The sequence below is a fragment of the Tursiops truncatus genome, chromosome 1 (assembly GCF_011762595.2).
Source record: "Tursiops truncatus isolate mTurTru1 chromosome 1, mTurTru1.mat.Y, whole genome shotgun sequence".
Classification (NCBI taxonomy): domain Eukaryota; kingdom Metazoa; phylum Chordata; class Mammalia; order Artiodactyla; family Delphinidae; genus Tursiops; species Tursiops truncatus.
The window spans coordinates 179,706,386-179,730,134 of record NC_047034.1 but is presented as its reverse complement, the minus strand read 5'-3'; the positions used below and the strand labels follow the sequence as shown (position 1 = coordinate 179,730,134).

At 48.5% G+C, this 23,749-nt stretch overlaps 1 protein-coding gene across 28 annotated transcripts in view; it reads right to left on the bottom strand.

Moving 5' to 3' along the window:
• NPHP4 (nephrocystin 4) overlaps positions 1-23,749 on the bottom strand; it is a 148,661-nt gene that overhangs the window by 81,898 nt on the left and 43,014 nt on the right. For 23 of the 28 annotated variants that reach the window (XR_004523247.2, XR_004523242.2, XR_004523243.2 and 20 more), the window contains 4 exons: positions 23,038-23,174; positions 20,707-20,888; positions 19,877-20,003; positions 1,789-1,971 (listed from right to left, as the gene is read on the bottom strand). The exons of 1 other annotated variant lie outside the window; for it this stretch is intronic. Coding sequence is in view for 24 of the 27 variants with exons in the window: in XM_073796961.1 (XP_073653062.1) it covers positions 1,789-1,971; positions 19,877-20,003; positions 20,707-20,888; positions 23,038-23,174 (629 nt within the window). In the remaining 3 variants the exon portion in view is untranslated. The remainder of the gene's footprint in view (positions 1-1,788; positions 1,972-19,876; positions 20,004-20,706; positions 20,889-23,037; positions 23,175-23,749) is intronic. 4 more of the 28 variants (XM_073796981.1, XM_073796986.1, XM_073796976.1 and 1 more) reach the window with 3 other exon arrangements.

Below are 23,749 nucleotides of genomic sequence, written 5' to 3'. Positions count from 1 at the left end.
TGGGAGTGCAGCAAAATGGGACCCCATAACCAGGGACATTGCTCATAATAAGAAAAGCTGCACCATCAGCTGCTCCCTTATTCAGGTTCCCAAAGCATAATCCAAACCAGAAATAATAACACGGAAGATAATGTTTGTCACTAGACTCAGCACACGGATGACATACTGATATAACAGGTCTGGTCCTTTACCGAAGAAAAATTAGACAATTGAGGCCTAAAAGACTCCTGTTTGTGCTGCTGAGACAGGACGGGTATATTTCAGGAATGTCAGCAGAAGAATCAAACAACACACCCAGGCAAAAACGCTGTCGCAACCCATTAGTAGTGTCAGGAAGGACTTGGGACATCAGCCAGAGCAGTGGTGTCACACGGTGTCTGTGGCCCCCAGGTCTCTGCTCCCCACCCCGCAAGGCCGCCAACAGGCCAGTGGAGGCTAGGGGATAAGACACACACACACACGCTTCCACTGGCCCTACCCCACTTTTATTTGCTTTCTATACTGGGGATCAGAGAAAGCTTCATTTCAAAATGGATTTTTTTTTAAGTCCTGCTGTGGTCCCTCCCCTCCAGACACACCTGGAGAGAGTTGAGGTCCAGTGGGTGTGAGTGACAAGCCCCAAAGACCAGCCAGGGCAGTGCCCACCGCCCGGCTCCCATCCCAGCCTTGTGCACACGAGACACAGCCCCCAGAGCAACAAACGTTTCAAGAGGGCCTTTTTATTAAGGGAACCCTCCTACACTGTTGGTGGGAATGTAAGTTGGTGCAGCCACTGTGGAAAACAGTAGAGAGGTTCCTCAGAAAACTAAAAATAAAATTACCGCATGATCCAGCAATCCCACTCCTGGGCATATATCTGGAGAAAACTCTAATTCAAAAAGATACATCCATCCCAATGTTCACAGCAGCACTATTCACAATAGCCAAGACAGGGAAGCAAACTGTCCGTGGACAGATGAATGGATAAAGAAGATGTGGTACATATATACAATGGAATACTACTCAGCCATAGAAAAGAACAAAATAATGCCTTTTACAGCAACATGGATGGACCTAGAGATGATCACACTAAGCGAAGTAAGTCAGAAAGAGAAAGACAAATACCGTACGATATCACTTGTATGTGGAATCCTAAATATGACGCAAATGAACCTGTCTATGAAACAGAAACAGAATCAGGGACACAGAGAATAGACTGGTGGTTGCCAAGGGGGAGGGGGTTGGGGGGGCGAGTCTGGGATTAGCAGCTGCAAACTGGTGTATTTAGAATGGATAAACAACAAGGTCCTACTGTATAGCACAGGGAACTATATTCAATACCCTGTGATAAACCATAATGGAAAAGAATATGAAAAAATGTACATATATATATATATGTTAACTGGGCCACTTTGCTGTACAGCGGTAATTAACACAACATTGTAATTCAACTATACTTCAATAAAAAAATAAATTAAAAAAAAAAAAGAGGGCTTTTTAAAAAGCACAGAAGTGGATCTCATGGCACCATGTATACAAATAAGGGTCACAGGCCCCGCAGGCCACCTTGAGAGACTGATACATGACCGGGGACATTATGGGACCCCAGATAAAACCGGCCTCAGTGAGTTCACAGCCGACTATGACTCAGAAACCACACTTATTTTTTAAGGGCACAGCCTTGACATGAAAAAACAGAGCTCATGAAACATCAGCAAACGTATTTGTCAGCTTCTGATTTTGAAAATGCAGGAACTTGCTAGAAGCTCGTAGAAAATAATCATACTTACGGAGCCTCTAACAATTTACCTCTTCGGAGCTCATGCTGGCTGGGGGTACCTTATAGACCAGACAGTGCGAGGGGTTGGGCTGGATCCCACCCTGTAGAGGTAGCGTCACCCGCCCGGAGCTGGCTTCCAGCACGGGGCTCCAGACAGCCCACCGCACCATGTGCATACACGCCAGGTTCGACAAGGAGGTGACCGCAGCTGCCTGGAATGGAAACAAAGCACATTGGTCACGAGTCATTACCAAGCCCACTTGGGTGGGGGAAATCAACAGTGCTTTCCCGGTAAAATTTCACTAGAGAGCAAGGCAGGCGGTCATCACAAAAGAAAGAACCACCACAGGAGGAGGACACGACATCACATCAGTGGCTCAAAGAGAGCAGAGAAGCCAGCCTCCGGTTCTGGGACCCCCCCCACCAACCAGGACCCTCTTGAAGACCAACTCCATCTTTATGACGCCTCCTCTTCCTGTAGGATCTTCCTGCAGGTTTTCAGACACTCTGTGCCTTGCCAACATCTACCCAAATCCATGAATAAAACACCAGGAATGGCACTCTGTGTTAGTGATGAGACACTTTGTAAAATGATGAAGAAAACACGTGGATATTGGGAGACTGGGATTGACATATACACACTACTATGTATAAAATAGATAACTAAGGGACTTCCCTGGTGGTGCAGTGGTTAAGAATCCGCCTGCCAAAGCAGGGGACACGGGTTCGAGCCCTGGTCCGGGAAGATCTCAGATGCCGTGGAGCAACTAAGCCCGTGTGCCACAACTACTGAGCCTGCACTCTAGAGCCCGTGGGCCACAACTACTGAGCCCACGTGCCACAACTACTGAAGCCTGCGAGCCTAGAGCCCATGCTCCGCAATGAAGGGTAGCCCCCGCTTGCCGCAACTAGAGAAAGCCCGCGCACAGCAATGAAGACCCAATGCAGCCAAAACTAAATAAATAAATAAAATGAAAAAAATGATAATAAAAAAATAAAATAGATAACTAATGAGAACCTACTGTATAGCACAGGGAACTCTACTCAATGCTCTGTGGTGAATGGGAAGGAAATCCAAAAAAGAAGGGATATATGTATACGTATAGCTGATTCACTTTGCTGTACAGCAGAAACTAACTCAACATTGTAAAGCAACTATACTCCAATAAAAATTAATTAAAAAAAAAGAATACACGTGGATATTCAATTTAGGGTTATTAGCACACAGTTTCTCCCCCAAAGTTTCAGCTCCTAATGGTATGTTCTATGTAACTTACGTGTAATTAGGAAATCAGTCAGGCAGAATGTTACATGCTGTTCCTTCTTTCACTGTCTCTATCATTGGCCAGATGCAAGGGAAGAGGACCCCAGGACACCCCAGAATTAGCCTCCACGTTCAAACAAAGCCATTTTCACAAATACGGCTTCAGGGCTTGATTCAGTAGCGTTTTAAAGAAACCACTTTCATCCGCTTATTCAAAAAGCAGCAAGAGGGACTTCCGTGGCGGTCATGTGGTTAAGACTTCACCTTCCAATGCAGGGATGCAGGTTCGATCCCTGGTCGGGGAGCTAAGATCCCACATGGCTCATGGCCAAAAAAGCAACACATAAAACAGAAGCAATATTGTAGCAAAATTCAATAAAGGCTTTAAAAATGGTCCAAAAAAAGCAGCAAGAATAAAGCAGAACTCAGAGCGGGCCGTGGTCGGGTCCTGAAATTCCTGCTCGGCTGGGCAACAAGACTTGTGGTCCACCCCATTATGGCAGTTTCAGAGACAACGGCTCTGCCCCAGGCCCTGAATGGCAGATTCTGCAGGTTCCCTGGCACATCGGCTCCCCCAGGAAGGCCATTTCACAGCCAGAGGACATGGGGCGCTTGGCGACACCAGGTGAGACTGGAGCCCAGGAACAGCGCTTTCCACCCCAAGAGCCCAGCGGCACTAACCGCAGTCAGACTGACAGCCGGGACTCGGGGCAGCGGCCACGCCCGCCTCTGCCCCACAATTCCCAGCCTCGGTGGTAATGCTGCGGAGAAGCCACCCAAAGGCGGCAGGTGTGAAATGCAACGTGGCCACAGCATCTCCCTTCCTGGGAGGACGAGCGCAAAGGCCCGCGTGGTTCCTCAGTGTCGCCGGGCAGCCGAGGGAGCCGAGGGCCCTCCGTCCCTCTTGACCACCGGCTGCACGCACTAACCCTGCCGCCCCCAAACTCAGGCCGTGGTCACAGGGAGGCTGACAGCCTGCAAGGAGGGGGCCTCGGACTCTCGGAAGGAATGGAAGCCCAAGCCTGCCTGTGATGGTGCAGAGCATGGTCCCAAAGGAAAGGCGACGCCAACGGGGACCCTCTGACCCGAGCTGTGTCTGGGGCCACGCAAGCAGGGAAGGCTCCAGCGGTGTGCCCGGGGCTCCCCACAGACCCTGCTCATGTGGCTGGACACGGGTGAGCTGTGTGCCACTGTCACAGCCAGGACTTGACTGCACTCAGGTAAAGGGCAGACCGTCACACACACACACAAAAGGACCCTGGCTGGAATCCAGCACAGGCGGCTGATGGCCAACTGGCTCAAACCACAGCAGAGGGTGTGCACGAGGGGACCCCAGTACAGAACAGGAAGCATGCATTTCATCCAAGTCAGTCTTCCCGGACTGTTCCAGATGATATCCCATCCCGTTATATCCTTTATATCCATGTGGGGGAACATCCAGAGTCAGTGTCTGGTTGTGAATTAATCTCTCTTTCCTGAGGCCCCCTCGCAACTGGACCTCACACCACCCACTTCAGCTTATTCTGACCCTTTACTGGAGCCAAACTTCAGACCATGGGTAGGATACTTCATACCACCACACGAGCAAGGATTTGGGTCCCTGTCAACTCAATGAGAAAAAAAAATAACCCACATTCTGGAAGTACAAGCAAAGAATCGGCCGAGTTAAGAATCCTAAGCGTCTGATTCTGTGCCATAACTTTCAATGTCTGTCAAAGACAAAGACGGCGGTCTGCCCTTCCCATCTCGTTAGCCATTGACGGATAAAACGGTACTGAACAACTACAGTGTATCAGGGAAAAGTTGATGTAAGTCTATTGTTTTTTAAAAATAAATTATAGGGCTTCCCTGGTGGCGCAGTGGTTGGGAGTCCGCCTGCCAATGCAGGGGACACGGGTTCGTGCCCCAGTCCGGGAAGATCCCACATGCCGCGGAGCGGCTGGGCCCGTGAGCCATGGCCGCTGAGTCTGCACGTCCGGAGCCTGCGCTCCGCAACGGGAGAGGCCACAACAGTGAGAGGCCCGCGTACCGCAAAAATAAATAAATAAATTAATAAATAATAAATGTATCAGCAAAACTGGCCACTAAAAAAACTCTAAGGATTCAATACTACCTAGACTACGTTTGCAAACAGCCGGCTCCCAAAAAATTCGTAAGTTTATTACAGGATCCAAATGAAAATAAAAAGCGTCCCCCATTTTCATGCTATTTGTGCAACCCCTTCCGGCTTAACCTTTCCAATGCGGTGACTGATCCCCAGCTTCTGGTTTCACACACCTTTTGATTTTCTCGTCCTCAGTCTGCACGGCACTCTTCTGTGTAAGGCAGCTGTCAGTCACACAAACACCCACTTCCCACACTTCGTTTTAACAGCCCAGGAACAAAACCTAGAGGAGGCAGGAAGGATCCTCCCCGAGCCTCCAGAGGAGCAAGGCCCTCCCGACGCCTCGACTTTGGCCCAGCAGCTTCTGGATCCAGAACTGACTGGGAGGGAATAAATGCCTCTTGTTTGAAGCCAAGTAGTTTGCGACAATTTGTTCAGGCCGCCCCAGGAGGAATCCCCTCCGCCTCTGTCCTCAGACCAACTCAGAAATCCCTTCGAGGCAGGTAAAACTTCAGGTTATTTCACGAGGTTGATTTTCCTTTAGATCTTCAGTAAGACCTAATTCCTCCTGCCGGGGCCCCCTGTCACCCACTGAGCCCCCTCCATGCTAACTCTGGTCACCGCAGCCCGACGCCCAGAAACACACTGCAGAGGTGACAGGGAACCCATGGGGTGGGGGGGTCCCCTGGCCCTGAGGCCACCTCCCGAGACAGAGCTGGGCCCGAGGGCCAGACCCTGGATGGGGGCAGCCACGCTGGGGCCCCTGGTGAGCACAAATGAGGAAAGCAAACTGTTGCAGAACGTGTCCAAATGTCCCCGACAGCACGCCCATCACAGAGGCTGTGGTGACCGCGAGTCACAGAGAGAGATTTAGGAAGCACGGGACAGACGGAGGAACGGGCAGAAGGCGGCCCGGCCTGGGCCAGGCACAGGTCTGTTCTGGGGTGTCCATGTGACCCTCTGCACCGTCCGCGAATGCTGACCACGGAGGGAGGGCCAAGGCCCACCCCAGCGGCACAGACCAAGGAGCGTGCACCCGCCTACGAGCCGGGGCCGGTCCACATTGGCAGCCGGCGGCTCTGAGGTCTCAGAGCTGGGCCACAGGCAACGCACAAGGGTAAGATGACTTGTTTCCCGCATCCTCCTGAGAGGACACTGGCTGCCTGGCCACTGAGGTGAACCTCGCAAGGCCCGAGAGCCTGAAACACGCCCAAGGGGAAGAGTCAGGAGAGAAACAGGCGTCCAGAGCCAGAATCTCCCCCCTCCTTCCCGCCAAGGAGCACGAGGCACCCAGGACCACCGGGCAAAGCAAAGGCTCACATACCATCAGCCCGAAGTCATTCCTTCCAGAAGTGGATCGATTATACGCCAAAAGCTTTTCCAACTCAGACGTACAGAGAACGCGGCAGCTGCTGCAGACTGATTTCCTTCATACACATGCAGGGTGGAAAAGGAGACCTAACGACATATAAAGTCGTCTAAGCTGCCCGTATACGACACCGCGTACGCAGAGTCATTTAAAAGCACAGTAATCACTTGGCAGGCAATATTTTCATTTCATTCTACAGAGTACAGTAATTATTTTTAAACATACACATGAGCGATGAAAAACAACAGGGGTATGGTTTTAAGAAAGCTGTAAACTAGAATTACTCTTCATACTGGCTAAAGGGCTCATAACACTCGGGTCCTCTTTGCAAAAAAGATACCAACTCAACAAGAGCTGAGAGAAGCAATAGGGAATCCGTCCTGAGTTTGGGGCCGTGGCTGGTGAGGTGGACAGGCATGCAGCCTCTGGTCCTTCGGAGTCTGCAGCCCAGCAGCCAGAGCATGGGCACTCCAGGGACTTTGTATCTGCTTCCTCTGGAGAACTGGCCCCTTGCCGGGGTCCGCTTCCCTCCTCGCATCTCCCACTGGGTCCTACAGAGCCCTTGACCTTGGGGCTCAGGCTTGGTGGCCTGGCATCCCTTCCTGCGGGCACCTCTGCTCCACAGGGCCGTGACCCCAGTGCAGTCAACAGGGAACTCCACGGCCTGGAATAACGACTACTACAGGGAAGGGATGCACTGAGGCCAGCCCTAGCCTTTCTATGTGGGGTTCCTAGTGGGGTCTCAGGAGAAGGCGGCTCGCTTGCATTCGGAGTCACCACCCGGGGAAGAAGTAAGCCTGAAGCTGTCTGCTGCCGCTGCCACCCCTACCCCAACCCCCAGGGCACCATGAAATCCTGAGCACAGCGGGAGAGAAGCCGGCAACAGAGAAACACGCAGGGCAGGCAAGGGAACGCAGGGGAGAGGGACGGAGAGGAACAGCCTCCGTGCCAGCCAGGCTGAGGCCGTGCGGAGGATGCAAGATCTAAAAGAAAAAGTCAACCAGCTGGACTTGAAACCAAGAAACAGCATTACCATTGGGGACAAGTGGTAAAGAGGACATGGGATCTCTCTGCTTATTTCTTACAACAGCATGTGAATCTGTAACGACGTCAAAATAAAGTGTAATTTAAAAAACAGTGAGGTACATGACAAAAGCTATATAAAGTGCTGGTAAAAAAAAAAACAAAACTGTTTAATGACTGTCCACAAAAAAAGAAGGTCCAGAACACATGAAAGAGAAAATCCCACTTACAAGAGCAGCACAAAAATTAAATATCTGTGAATAAACTTAGTAAGAACTGTTCAACTGTTTAAAATCTACATTGTAAACCTGTATTTAAAATCACTCCCAAAAGACACAAAAACAGAAGTGGACCAACAGAAAGACTTCCCTTCTTCCTGGTTATGACATCACAAATTAATAAATTTAATGCAATCCCAATAAAAATGCCAGCGAGCTCTCTTCATGGAGCTAGACCTGTTGATGCTGAAGTTCCTCGGGAAAAGCCAACGTGGGGAGAGCCAGGAAGGGGAGGGGCTGCAGGCCGCACCCGCCACCAAGAGGCCCAGCAGCCTCGGCCGGGACCCTGTGGCCCCAGCACAGAAACAGAGCAGCCACGGGCAGAATAAAGATCTAGAAGCAGATGCAAGTGTAAACGGAGATCTAGCGTATGACTAGGAGGCATCTTAACTCACTGCAGCACAGAAGGACTTTTTAATAAGGAGTATCGGGACAACTGGATGGCCCCTGGAGAAAGATAAAATTAGACCCATTCCTCACACCACAAACGAGATCTAAACATAAAAACTGAAACTATACACGTACTAGGAGAAAACACGAATACATTCTTCTATAGGAGTAGGGAAAGGCTTTTTAACTACGACTCAAAATCCAGATACAACGAAAGAAAAGACGGATACATTTGACTGCATCAAAAAATTTTGAAGTTTACATGACGTTATGGACTGAATGTTTGTCCAAAACAAACATTCCCTAAAATTCATACATTGAAGCCCTAATTCCAAAGTGATGGCATCTGGAGGTGGGCCTTTGGGAGGTACTTAGGTTTAGATGAGGTCATGACAGTGGGGCCCCCATAGTGGGATTAGTGCCCTTATAAGAAGAGAAAGAGAGAGCTCCCCCTCTCCCTCCACACACATACACCACTGAAAGGTCACGTGAGCACACAGCGAGAGGGTGGTGTCCACAAACCAGGAAGAGAGGCCTCACCAGGAACCAGATCTGCAGGCGCCTTGATCTTGGACCTCCAGCCTCCAGAACTGTGGGAAATACATGTCTGTTGTTTAAGCCACCCAATATATGGCATTTTGTTACAGCAGCCTGAGCAGACTAAGACACATGGCCCAAAAAAATCAGGGACGAGGGAAATAAAAAGACAAATGACAAAACTGGGAGAAAATATCTGCAATATATGTCTCAGATAAAGCGAGGAAATATCCTTAACATACAAAGAGCTCTTAACATTTGATGACAAGGTGCAAGAGCACTACAGAAAAATGGGCAAAAGACATGAATAGACAACTCACACACATATGAAAACATGTTCAACTTCATTTATAATCAGAGAAATGCAAATTCAACTATACTGTGATACCATTTCTTGCCCATCAGATTAGCAGAACTCAAAAGCTTGACGATGCAACTATTGGTGAGCCAGTGGGGAGACAGGTCCCCCAGTACACTGCCAGTGAGAACAGAACAGCGTGCAACCCCTCTGGAGAAACTGGACAACAGTTAACAGCACAATATATACATTTAACCTCCAATCCAGCAAACCCACTTCTGGGAGCTCTCCCTGAAGGTGCCCTTCCTACAATACAAAAGTGCACACGCACAAGACCATTCATCTCAGCATCGCTTACAGCTGCAAAATACTGGAAACTATCTGAATATCCAAATATAGGTAATTGGGCAAATAAACTGCAGAGCACAATGGAGCAAGTGCAGCTGGAAGGAGGAGCGGGGAGGCAGGACTGCCGGGCGGGACTGCCAGGGTGAGCTGCGCCGGCGAGAAGACGCAACGAGCCGCAAGGCCCACGCACAGGTCTGCTCCCCCCGACCCCGTGTGGAAAGGGGAGCTGAGTCAACACCCACACATCTGTGATATTCGCACAAAGCAGCCCAGGAAGGAGGGGCCCCGAGCCACAGAGCTGGCTCCCACCAGAAGACTCTTCTCGGACCACCTTTTGGTAGAACTTTGACTTTCAAAACTGTATTTGTGTTCTTTATATTCAAAAAATAAAACTAACTCAATAAGGACGGGCAGGGGAAATAACTATAAAACTGAAAGCAAAGAGAAACAGAAGGACCCGACTGCATTCAGATGAACAGCGTGAACACACAGAAGGGGCCGAGCCAAGGGACCCAGGACAACACTGGCTGCTCCGCTGGGTCTCGGCCGCTAACGAACCCTGAACTCTGCCTGGTAGGTTTGTTCCTGACAGCTGTCTGGGTGAAGCTACTCTGACGTTACTTTAGGTGCCTCCTAGGATTGAGCAAGCGAGTTGCCATGAGGACGGCACTGGGAGCCAGGCTCCTCTGTGGAAGGAGAGGTGCAAACGTGGAAGGTGAAGCCTGGGGCGCCCCGCCAGGTGGATGGGGTCAGCAACAGCTCAACTCCTAAGCCGTGTGCATGCACACGGATGCGTGTACATGTGTGTGCGTCTATTTAAGTATGTGTATGCATGCATACCTGTGTGTGCACATATACGTGCATGTGTGTCTCCATATGTAAACTGTCCAAGCTCTGTCCACTGAGCGGGCTTAGAAACAAAGACAATCCCAGCGCCCAGACCTGGATTCTAACACTTTCCCCTTTAAAAAGAGCCAGGGCTCATCAAAACCAAGGAAAGTCTAAGAAACCGTCACAGTCCAGAGGAGCCTGAGGAGACATCATGACTAAATGTCATGTGGCCTCCTGGATGGGGTCCTGGAGCAGAAAAGGACATCAGGCAAGGAAATTCGACTTACCTAAAGTACGGACTTCGGTTAGTAACAATGCATCAATACTGGTTCATGAGGTGTGACAAATGTCCCATCCTAATGACGTTAATAATAGGGGAAACTGGGAATGGGTATATGGGATCTCTCTGCACTATCTTCACTGTTTTTCTGTAAATCTAAAACTTTCCCAAAATAAAAAGCGTTTTAGAAAAAGGAAGAGGTGGTAAACCACAGCTCCCCACATAAGTGGCTGATTCCAGAGCTGGAACAGGGAAGAGGCAAGACGAGCCTGAAGCATCTTCTGCCAGAAAACGCTCAAAAAACAGAACATGACGGGGATGTCGCAGGGACACGGCCTGAAGGGACTCTGGCTAAGTATGGGACAATTTGAACACCAGAAATAATTAGGGGTGGTCATTTTAAAAACAGGGATCCAGGGCTTCCCTGGTGGCACAGTGGTTGAGAGTCCGCCTGCCCGTGCAGGGGACACGGGTTCGTGCCCCGGTCCGGGAAGATCCCACATGCCGTGGAGCGGCTGGGCCTGTGAGCCATGCCGCTGAGCCTGCGCGTCCGGAGCCTGTGCTCCGCAACGGGAGAGGCCACAACTGAGAGGCCCGCGTACCGCAAAAAAAAAAAAAAAAAACAGGGATCCAGAAGTCCATACCAATATGGACTCAATGGCCGAGTCAATCAATTAATCCATCCGCGAGGGAGAAGGGAGGGTTCTGGACAGTGGAAAGCCATGTGGGGGAAAGGCTGGGGTTGGAAATCATGCTTCTGAGAGAGGCAGCAATGGATGCCAACCCAGGGGGACATTCAGACAAGGAGCAGGTATCTGCGTGGCTTAAAGAGCCTCCCCACGGTCTGCTTATTAGTTGCAAGGAAGAAAACAGTAACTCCACGGTGGAGGCATCACACAACACCCAACCAGACGACCCAAGTGAACAAGGCCAGTGCAGTTCAGATGGACACCATGCACCTGCACCTGTGGCCATGAGACCCCGGGGACACGCCTCACACAGTGTCCAGCGGGGATGCACAACCCGACTCCACCAGGAGGGAACATCAGCAAATCCAAAATAAGGAACTTGCTCTCTAGGACATTTTGTAAAGGGGGGAGAATATGGCATAAAAAATAAAGTCTTAAAAAGACAAAGAAAGGCTGTGGAGCTGATCCAGGCTGAAGGAGACCACAGAGCCGTGTGATCCTGCACTGGGTCCTGTACTGAGAGAAACACTGCAAAGGACACGGCTGGATGGATGGGCAGAACCGAAAGGTGGATGGGAGATGGGGGCGTGGAGTTGATGCTAAGTGAACTGAGGTTGACCCTGCACTGTGCTTACACAGGGGACACCCTCAATCTCGAGGAGGCACGGAGGCATTTAGGGGTCAGGAGCATGATGTCTGCAGTTTACTCTCAAGTGGTTCAGAAAAAATACGTGTGTGAGTCTACATACATGCACACGTGTGTGCGCACACACATACACACACACACACGGGGAGGGAGGGAGGAAACGTGAGCAAGCGAGTGCAACTAAAGCAGATGGGGCAAATGTAATCAGTCAATGAAACTGAACCAAGACTAAACCAGTATTTTTTGTATTTCTGCAACTTGTCTGTAAGTTTTTACAGAAATAAAATAAAAAGTTTTCGACAGAACAAAATAAAGTCCCACTATGCCTTTAAAAAAAAAAAAAACAGTGTGAAGAAAATGAAAAGGCAAGCCACAGACTGAAAAAATATTCACAATCTATGTATCTGAAAAAGAATTTATATCCAAAATATATAAAAGAAACCCCCATCCACGCAATAAAAAAGGCAAACAACCCAAAACAATGGAATGACCACTTGACAAAGGCAGATTGGGAACGGCCAACAAACACACAAACAAGTACACAGTATCACTGGTCGCCAAGGAAATGCAAAGCAAAGCCACAGTCACAACCCCTAAAATGCCTGAAACTAAAATGACAAGCAGAATCCAATGCTGGTGAGCACGCAAGCAGCCAAGCCCTCAGACAGCGCCGGTGCGACCACCTGGACAGGCTGGCACTGCTTACAAGGAAAGCGCACATCTACCTGTGACCCAGCCACTCTGCTCCACAGTATTTACCAAAGAGAAATGAAAATATACGTCCATAAAAAGACTTGCCCAAGAATGTTTTGGGCAGCTCCATTCACAAAGTAGAAAAGCCCACCAAGCGAAAAATGAAGAAACAGTTTCATAGGACAGAAAACTCAGCAATAAAAATGAATGAACCGGGACTTCCCTGGTGGCGCAGTCGTTAAGAATCCGCCTGCCAATGCAGGGGACACGGGTTCGAGCCCTGGTCCGGGAAGATCCCACGCGCCACGGAGCAATGAAGCCCGTGCACCACAACTACTGAGCCTGCGCTCTAGAGCCCGCGAGCCACGACTACTGAGCCCGCGTACCTCAACTACTGAGGCACATGTGCCTGGAGCCCGCGCTCCGCAACAAGAGAAGCCACCGCAATGCAAAGCCCATGCACCGCAACAAAGAGTAGGCCCCGCTCACCACAGCTAGAGAAAGCCCGCGCGCAGCAACGAAGACCCAACGCGGCCAAAAATAAATAAATAAGTAAATTCTAAAATTTAAAATAAAAAATGAATGAACCACATGAATGAATGTCCAAAACATTATGCTGGATGGGAGAAATCCAGACACAGTGTTCAACAACAAAAACAAAAGCACGAGGCATACAAAGAAACAGAAAAGTATGGCCCATTCAAAGGAAAAAATAAATCAACAGAAACTGTCCCTGAAAACGACCTAATGGTAGATATACTAGACAAAGGCCTTAAAACTACTGTCTTAAAGAACTAAAGGAAGATGTGGAGAAAATCACGAAAACTCTGTATGAACAAAATGGAAATATCAATAAAGAGACAGAAAACCTAAAAAGAAATTCTGGAGCTGAAAATTACAATAACCAAAAATGAGAAATTCACTGGAGGGATTCAAAGGCAGATTTGAACATGCAGAAGAAAGAATCAATGAACTTGAAGATAGAACAATGGTAATTACTGAGTCTGAAAAAGAAAAAAAATTGAAAAAAAAGCAGAAAGAACTTAAGGGACCTATGGGACACTATCAACTGGACCAATATACACATCCTGGGAGTCTCAGGAGACAAGCAAGAGAAAGGGGCAGAGAGAGTATCTGAAGAAATAATGGCTGAAAACCTCCCAAATTTGATGAAAGACATGAATATAAACATCCAAGAAGCTCAATGGACCTGAAGAGATCCACACTGAGATACACTGTAATCAAACTTTCAAAAGACAAAGACAAAGAGCAAAAATTGAAAGCAAGGAGAGAAGCAAACTGTCACGTACAAGGGATCCTCAATAAGATTATCAGCACATTTCTCATCAGAAACTTGAGGCCAGAGACAGTGAGCCAGCATACCAAAGTGCTAAAAGGAAAACAAAACTGTCAACCAAGAATCCTATATCTGGCAAAACTCTCCTTCAAAAGTGAGGGAGAAATTAAGACATACCTACATAAACAAAAGCTGAAGGAGTTCATTATCACTAGACCTGCTTGCAAGAAATGCTCAAGGGAGTCCTGCAGGGTGAAATGGAAGGACACTGGACAGTAACTCAAAGCCATATGAGAAAAAAAAGATCTCAATGAAGGTAAATATATGGACAATATAAAAGCTAATATTATTGAAACAGTGGCTTGTTATCGCTCTTTTTGTTGTCTACATGATTTAAAACACTAATACATATAAAGGAAAAACACAAATTATTAGTGTAAAAGCTACTACAACTTTGGTTTGTAACTCCATATCTTGTTTTCTACATAAATTAAGAGAATAACACATTGAAAAGCATTATTATTTTATGTTTTGGGCACACAATGTATAAAGACGTAATACTATGGCATCAACAACCGAAAGGGTGGGAGACTGTGCTACAAATGAACAGAGTTTTTGTATGTTATTGAAATTAAGGTGGTACAAATTCAAATTAGTGTTATAACTTCTGGATGCTAAAGGTAGTCCCCATAACCACAAAGAACTGAGCTATAGAATATACACAAAAGGAAATGAGAAAGGACTTTAAACATTTCACTTCAAAGAAAATCAACCAAACGCAAGAGAAAAGAGTAATGCAGGGACAAAAAAAAACTTTAAGCACATAGAAATAAATAACACAATGACAGAAGTAAGTCCTTCCCTATCAGAAATTACTTTAAATGTAAATGGATTAAACTCTCCAATCAAAAGACAGAGACTGGCAGAATGGATAAAAACACATGATCCAACTATACACTGTCTATAAGAGACCCACCTGAGAACCAAAGACACATACAGGCTGGAAGTGAAATGCATATCAACAGAGTAAAAAGGGAAACCCCAGAATGGGAGAAAATATTTGCAAATCGTATAGCTGATAAAGGATTGATATGCAAAATATACAGAAAACTCCACAACCCAATAAAAAACTGGCAAAAAACCTAGACATTTCTCCAGATAAGACACACAAATGGCCAACAAGCATATGAAAAGACGGTCAACATCACTAATCGCTAGGTAAATGCAAATCAAAAGTACAATGAGGGCTTCCCTGGTGGCGCAGTGGTTGAGAGTCCGCCTGCCGATGCAGGGGACGCGGGTTCGTGCCCCAGTCCGGGAAGATCCCACATGCCGCGGAGCGGCTGGGCCCGTGAGCCATGGCCGCTGGGCCTGCGCGTCCTGAGCCGGTGCTCTGCAACGGGAGAGGCCACAACAGTGAGAGGCCCGCGTACCACAAAAAAAAAAAAAAAAGTACAATGAGATACTACTTCATACCCATTAGGATGGCTCCTATCCAAAAAATAGAAAGCAATGAGCATTGGCAAGGACGTGGACTGTTGGTGGGAATGTAAAATGGTGTAGCCACTGTAGACAACAGAATGGTGCCTCCTCAAAAGTGAAAAATAGAATTACCATATGATCCAGTAATTCCACTTTTGGGTATATACACAAAAAGTACTGAAGGCAGGTATCAAAGAGATACTCGTACACCCATGGTCACAGTAGCATTGTCCTCAATAGCTAAAACATGGAAGCAACCCAAGTGCGGTCTATCCATGCAATGGAATATTATTCAGCCTTAAGAAGGAAGGAGGGCTTCCCTGGTGGCGCAGTGGTTGAGAGTCCGCCTGCCAATGCAGGGGACGCAGGTTCATGCCCTGGTCCAGGAAGATCCCACATGCCACGGAGCTGCTGGGCCCGTGAGCCATGGCCGCTGAGCCTGCGCGTCCAGAGCCTGTGCTCTGCAGCAGGGGAGGCCACAGCAGTGAGAGGCCCGCGTACCGCAAAAAAAAAAAAAAAAAAAAAGAAGGAAGGAAATTCTATGATATGCTACAACATGGATGAACCTTGAAGACTTATACTAAGTGAAATAAGTCAGTCACAAAAGGACAAATACTGTATGATTCTACTTACATGTGGTACTTAGAATAGTCAAAATCATAAAGACAGAAAGTAGAGTCATGGTTCCCAGGGGCTAGCAGGCGGGGAGAATGGGGAGTTTGTTTAACGGGCACAGAGCTTCAGTTTTACAAGACGAAAAGAGTTATGGGGATGGATGGTGATGATGGTTGTACAACAATGTGAATGTACTTAATACCACTGGCTGTACACTTTAAAATGGTTAAGATGGTAAATTTTATGTGTATTTTCCCACAAGAAAAAAAGACATTTAAAAAAAAAAAAGTAAGGCAGAATACCACTGAATTGGACACTTTAAAAATCATATTAGGGTATGTGAATTTCTCCTCAATGAAAAAATATTTTTTTAAAAAAGACAAATAGGGCTTCCCTGGTGGTGCAGTGGCTGGGAGTCTGCCTGCCGATGCAGGGGACGCGGGTTTGCGCCCCGGTCCGGGAGGTTCCCGCGTGCCGCGGAGCGGCTGGGCCCGTGAGTCATGGCCGCTGAGCCTGTGCGTCCGGAGCCTGTGCTCTGCAACGGGAGAGACCCCAACAGTGGGAGGCCCGCGTACCAAAAAAATAAATAAATAAAAAAAAATAAAAATAACACAATTTTTAAAAAGTGAGTTGTTATCTTTCCTAAAACCATAAGGGAGACCCAACATGCAGGACAAAATAGAAGACTCTGCACCAATCCCCTCTTCTTTAGCAACCTCCACCTAAGCAGACAGTCGGAAACTCAGCAGGTGCTGCGCGCTCGGTGGGGGGTCTCTGATGGTGACAACCTCAAGCTGCAGCACAGCGAGATGTATGGCTGCAATGTGTATACAGCTGCAAGGTGACTCAATCAGGACACGGACCTGGCTCCAGGGTCCAAGGAGGGGTTATTTTGAAAGCTCTCCAGAGAACCCTCAAGACATCTGTATTTCCAAGTTCTAGAAAGTTTAAATTTATGTAATTTTCAGAGTAAATCCAGGCATGATACCTATGTTAAGCACTCAAATCTCTGTTATATGAACTTGTTTTGTTCAAAGAATACGAGCAAATATATAAATAAATTAGAGTTTTACCCCCCAGAGATGTGGGAGAGGGTTATTTTGCTGTGTTACTCCCCAGAAAAGAGCTCTTTTGACCCCTCGCAGCCCCGTGGTGATCTGCACTTATTCTGACATAAAAACGCAGCAAAGGACACTGGGTCTGTTTATTTTTACAGCTACCTTCTTTCCACGTCACTCTCATGTTCTAGGCAGTCTGCTTTATCAGCTTTATTCAAACAGCAAATGTTTCTGGAGGCCACACTTGCAAAGCTCACGGCATTTCCAAACGGGCCTTCTGCTGTGGGTGCACTGTCCCCATGGACTCAGGTTTCTAGAAGGTACGTGGTCTGGATCAGAAGAACACTTAACCCAAAGACAAATCACAAAGGCTTTAGTCGTTCTGGCTAACAGATTACAAACAAGGGGTGTGTCTTCTCAAAACTTTTTTCTAGTTTGTGTCTAATGACTACCAAAATATTCAGGACCAAAACAATCCTCTGAGACTCAGGTGACTGGGTATAAACTGGAGGCACTATTAGCCCAGATGGCCTCTCGCTGATCTAGATAAACACTTGAAAGTGAACAGTCACACAAAGGTCTATTTCTGATTAAGAAAAATACTTAAAACGTACACCCAGGCAGGCTGGGTGACTGATGATACCGAGAACTTTGTTTTATTTTTTAGGTGTGACGATGGTATTGCAGGGAAGTTTTACCCCCATCTTTTGGAAAGATCTCCTGCACTGTCCACAGAGGAAATGGCACGGGGTCTAGGATTTGCTCTAAAATAATCTGGGAGGAATGCGGACAGGAAAGAAAGGCAGCGACAAGGCTGGCCAGGAGCTGATGACTTCGGAGACTGGCGATGGGTACATTCATTGGGTTTGTTGTACGCTTCTATCTTCATATTCGAAAGTCTCTATAATTAAAAAGGTCTTAAAGAAAAGAACGTATATGCCGAAATGTTCACAATAATCAAAACAGATGCAATTATGACTGGAATTTGCTTCAAAATGAACCAAAATGGGTTGTGCAAGAGGGTATGGACAAAACAAGAGTGTCCACGAAGTGGATAACTGCTGAAGCTCCTTGGGGCTTATTTTACTATCCGGTCTGCTTTTGTCTATACTTGGCATGTCCACCACATAGAGTTTTTTAAAAGGAAAGAAAGGGGAGAAAGGAATTTGCAGGCTGAATGCACCCGAAGACACGCTCCATAATGGACTGCAGAGGGAAGCAGGAGCATGCCAGCTGCGACATGTCCCTCCAAGGCCGAGCCCTGACCTTGCAGGAGGCCCAGTGGGCCGCATCCCCTCCTGGGACACTCCTCGGGGAAGGAGCGAGAGCCCATTTCGACAGCATCAGGCTAGTTTTCTCCTGTACGTCTAAGTCTGGTTGTGGTGGGAATGTCTGATTTGGTTTTCACCCCCGGAATGCTAACCCATCCTCACTGTTCCATGCAGCAAGTAATTTGTGCGGAAATTCATTTCAGACACAGGAACATTTCCTCTCCAGATTACACTGAAGAAAGTACACTTGATGACAGTAAAACGGAATCCAATATTCCATGTTAAGATAAACCTCCACATCAAAAAGAACTGATGAGCTATTTCAAGCCACATTCCAAGAGCTCCACAAGCAACAGCGCGTGGCGGATCCACCTGTCAGCGGGTAAGCATTTCAGTGAAGAGTTAAAAACTTAACAATCAAGTGTTGGGTAAGACATAAAGTTTCAGGACACAGGCTTTATAATCACAAGCGAATTGTAATTAACGTTCTCGAGGGGACACACTCTAAACGTAAATGAGTGGAGAGCCAGGCCCTCTGCTCCTCAGGGGCTCCCTCTGTACCGACCCCCTGCCCACGCCCAGTGGCAGCACCAGGGATGTTGCACCTGAGCCGGCGAACTTCCCCCCAGGATGGGGAAGCCCCAGAAGCCCCTCCCTCCTGGTAAAGCTCCACCCCAGGCCCGGAGGGCCTGCCCCGGGCTGACAAGCATATCTGCATACAGTTGCATTTTAGCTGAAATTTCTGGTAACAAAGAAAGAAAAGCAGAGCTGGGAACAAGAACTTTGTGAGAACAACGGACATCATTCGTTCGCCTATACTCAGAATACCTGCCTCTGGGTCTGCTCACCTGATTAGGACTCTGAATTACACGAGGCACAGACATCAGAGAGGTCAGTTCACTGCTACCAGAGGACATCAGGAACTAACACAGCAGCTGTGCTGACACCCCATTCTCCTTCCAAAGACCCCCCAAGACCGCTCCCAGCCCCCTGCTCTTGCCTCAGCTGCACGGTGATGCGGGCAGACTGACCACCACAGAAGGTGTCTTGTTGGCCTATTTTTATTTTTAATTTACTTGTTAAATTGATATTTGCTTTTTCAAACAAAAATCTGAATCTTAAGAAGAGCATGACTTGGGTTTTCCGAAAAATCTGCATCAATGATGTAAATGATGTCTCTTTGTTACATTCCTTCCAACTGAATCCTATAGATTCTTACTCTTGGTTCTGACGTGGGCACGTACAAAGTCCACTCTAAGAAAACATTCACTTCTTGTGCAGATTCAAGCTTTACTACACTTACTATTTGAAAAAGGCATTAAAATGGTCTCATTCTTTCAAAATAATTATTGATTCAATAATCATGAATTAATGATGTTATGCTGCATGATGCCTGTTTATTGAACTGTTTATACCAGCTGCCAGCAGAGTGTACGTACTATTACCATAAAGATGGGAAATGATTAGAACAAAGCTATCACTTGGAACAAGTGTTTTCTAGAATCATATTCCACGCTTGTTATCCATATTGTTAATAATAATCACACTGCTTTTAACGGAAGAAAAATGAATGGTGACTATGCTTATTCTGCGCGCGCAGAGCCCGTTGCCAGGCGGCACGCGAAACAAGCGGATGGTTCTTACGTTGCCGTCCGCTCCCGAAGGGCTGTTAAACACGTACTCCAGCTGAAAGACGATGGTGAACGCGGGCTGACAGACCATCTCAGGGAGCTGGAGGCGGCTTCTCGAGACCAGAGCGTGGTTTCCAGATCTGCGCCGAGAACACACAGAGGGGGCGTGTCAGGCGGGGCTCCTGCTGCCCGGCACCCCACCCGCCATCAGCTCGGGCGCCGCGGCACCGGGCGCTGCTGCTGCAGTCTGGTACAGTGAGTCCCCCAAGCAATGGCACTGAGCCCTTCTGGGTGTTTGGCCATCAAGGTAACTTCCCAGACCAGAGCCTCTCTTAGGTGCCGCAATCAACACTCTCCCAAAATGCCAGCACTGGTATCAGGAGGACGGAAGGGCTCCAGGGAGGTACCCCTCCGAGGCCGGCTTCCGTCCAACTTCACGTATGGAACCCCTAGGCGATGTCTCTGTTGTGATTTGAGACGCACAGGACTGAACAGAGCGGCAGAACTTACTGCCCTCTGGTTCTGTGTCATGTGAGAAAGGGATCACAGGGCGCATCTGGAGGAAAGCATGCCAGGGCTCCACAGCTGGAAGCATCTGTTATGCTAACTCCAAAACCCGTCGTGGCACAAAAACCAGGATCTTTCCAACCTCACAACACTGAGGTCTGCTCCTGATGGGGACGACTAAGCAAGAGGAATCAAAGGCACCGGGCAAGAACCCAGGTGGATGAGTGCACACCTCGCGTGTAAGAACAACTGCCTTTCACTCTGATCCCTGGTCAGGTGCCCACCCGCACCTCCTAACTCCATGCGGACCGCGACCTGGGACCCCGGGGGAAATACCTGGCCTTCGAAGAGGCGCCAACTCTCCGGCTGAAGCTGGCAGAGTGCGTCAAGGACACCTCCAGCTCAGGCACCAGCACCACCACCTGTGGCCTCTGCACGAAGCCCAGCCCGTTGTGCACGCCCACGCACAGGCGCCGCTCCAAGATCTCCAGGGCACCACTGTCCAGCGGGCCGCCCGCCTGGGAAGAGCACACATGGCACAGAATAAGGTCGGTGCGGAGGGGGGCGGGAGCTCGCCAGGAAAGCTCCCAGCAGAGAGCCCCAGCAGAGAGAAGAAACTAGAACAGAGGTTTCAGACATTCCAGACCAGACGGAGCTTAGGGAAGCACCATCCAATCCGAGCAGACTGGCCTCAGGCCATTTTCTAGGTACTTCGGGGATTTCTCGCGTAGCGTCATCTCGTAGAGCAATACATCCCTTAGATGCCTGAATCAGCTAACTCTCGCTCCGGGTTTCCAAGGTTGAGCTACAATTCTCAAGACGCAGCAAACCAGCAACAAGGGGCCCTAGCACCTCCAACAGTGAGAGGAAGTGAGCTCCAAGTGGGCTCCAAGAAGTGAGAGGTCCCGGAGTCAAGGGCAGGCGCTGACCAAGGCTGAACACAGCGAGCTTCAACACCTCTGCCCTCCCACAGCTCAGACACCTGAGACTTGGGGCGGACAGGGCCGCAGGAAGAGTGGGCATATTTAGGCAGTAAGTCTGCCCCAAAGTGATCCCTGGATATTAAAGTGTTTTCATCTTAACAAAAACAACATACAGGCGCCCTAACAAATGAGCAAGGATATTCCTCCAGGCTATTACTGTTTATTAAATTATGTGATTGTCGCAAAATGATCCCTGAATTTTCGAGTTTTCTTCATTGCCCATTAATCATGCTGAACAGACGTAAATTCAGCCCATTAGCCTCTGAGTAATGAAAATAAAACGAAGGTGATAACGGAGTATCTGCCAGTTGGATGGGAACAAAAATACAAAGAGAGTAAAAACACATAATAAAGTGATCTTTATGGGAATATATAAAATTCCACAATAATGCTCTTAAACATCTTTCTACCCTCAGACAATCTTTTCTGAGCCATAAGAAAACAGCAGGAACTATGCCAAGAAAATGTATGATGCTGTCTCAGCCCTCTTCTCTGCTTCGTGTCTGCTTCACATGAGACTACATTACACAGCACAACATTTTCCAGAACGGGTAGAGAGCAAAAGAAAAGACCACCTTACTCGTGCGTGTACACACATTCGTGTGTGTGTGTGTGTGTGTGTCAACAATTTGCTAACTTCACAGACCACGAGGATGGGCACCCGCTGACCGCACATTCATTCTCACAAATACATGTTAGAGACCTACTATGTGCCGACTGTTTTAGGCACATCAGGTGCAGTGGTAAAGCAAACCAAGTCCCTGTCCTCCTGGTGCAAATACTCCAGAGAGGGACCCACAATCCACCCGTAAACAGTAAGGAAACCAGGTGCTCTCCGAGAGGGCCAAGCACCCAGAGAAACGAAGCAGGGTGATGCGTCAGAGAGCGCGCCCGGCGGGGAGGAAGGGGGACGCTGCCTGCAGCTTGGGCAGGGCGGCCCCTCAGGGCAACAGGTCTGCACTGAGACATGAAACCTGAGAGGGGTCGTGCACAGATCCAGACGAAGAACATGCACGAAAGTGGGCCATGTGTTCAAAGGCCCACAGTGGGGACAAGGCATCACGGTGCGGAGTCTGCAGGACAGCGTCACACAGGCAAAACTGAGCAGTATTAGGGGAAGCACCGCTCACAGTAAACTGCTTCGATGGGGCAAAGTGGTTGAGATCCCTAGTCGTCTCCTTGGAAACATCCTCAAAATGTCCCTTGTAAATGTGGATTATTTTACAGGTTTTCCTATGCTCATTTGGTGATTTAATCTACTTTTAAATGAGGACTGATTAAGTTACATCGAAGTGAATGCTAATTAATGTCTCAGGATAACAGCACCCTCGTCAATATCAAAGTTAAGACAATGGGCTCATGGGACTTCCCTGGTGGTCCAGTGGTTAAGACTCCGCTCTTCCAATGCAGGGGGCCTGAGTTCGATCCCTGGTCGGGGAATAAGATCCCGCATCCCACATGCCACGTGACCCAGCCAAAGAATAAAAATTTGTTTTTAATTTAAAAAAATAAAGACAATGGGCTAGTGTCCCTCTTCAGCCACAAAGAGACGAAAGACAGGACCACAGGTGTCACCAGGGGCTGGACCACCCACCTGAGGGCTTGAGAGGCCGGGAGCTCCCCAGCTCCGCCTGCCGTTTCCACCTGCACCGTTCAGACTAACTTCCCCGACCCAAGACTGTACCTCCCGGAAGTGATCGCTGATCACAAGTTCCAGAAGCTCCTCCTCAAACTTCTCCAGGGAGGGATACATTGTGAAGAACAAATCGTCCAGGTACCACGTGAGAGACTTCTGAAGGCGAGGCTTCCGGAGCGTGTCCCCTGCACAACGAGAGGCTCAGAGGGATGACCCGCAGAAACAAAACCACCGGACGGTCCCCTCACCCACAGGGGGTCCAGGCCGCAGGCCAAGCACAGAGAAGGCGGCATGGGCATCGCTCAGAGAGGACTCACAGCCAGAGCCCACCTCAGTCCAAGCCCAGACACCAAACAGATCAAACAAGCGCAAATTTCATTTTCGGTCCAAATCCTACCCCAAAGCATCTCCAGGAACAAATCCCCTAATCCGGCCATCCAGGGCACACAGACAGCCTGAGGCAGAGTGACATCTGTCCCCTGCACTCGGCTTCCCTTTGTCATGACTTCCTATCCAGCAAGGGCACAGCCCACTACGTCATTTCTCGTTTCACTAGGTTTACCCTGAACCACGTGGAAACACGCAGGCATAGGCGTAAGCGTGGCACGGCAACGAGCAGAAACTCGGGCTGGGCTGGCACCATGAGGGAAGTCCCGCCCCGATCAAGAAGCACCCCTGGACCGTGAGCTCCGTGAGGACAGAAGGGGGCGGCGGCCCCTGCATCCAGCCCAGCACCCGCACCAAGCAGGTACATGGAAGC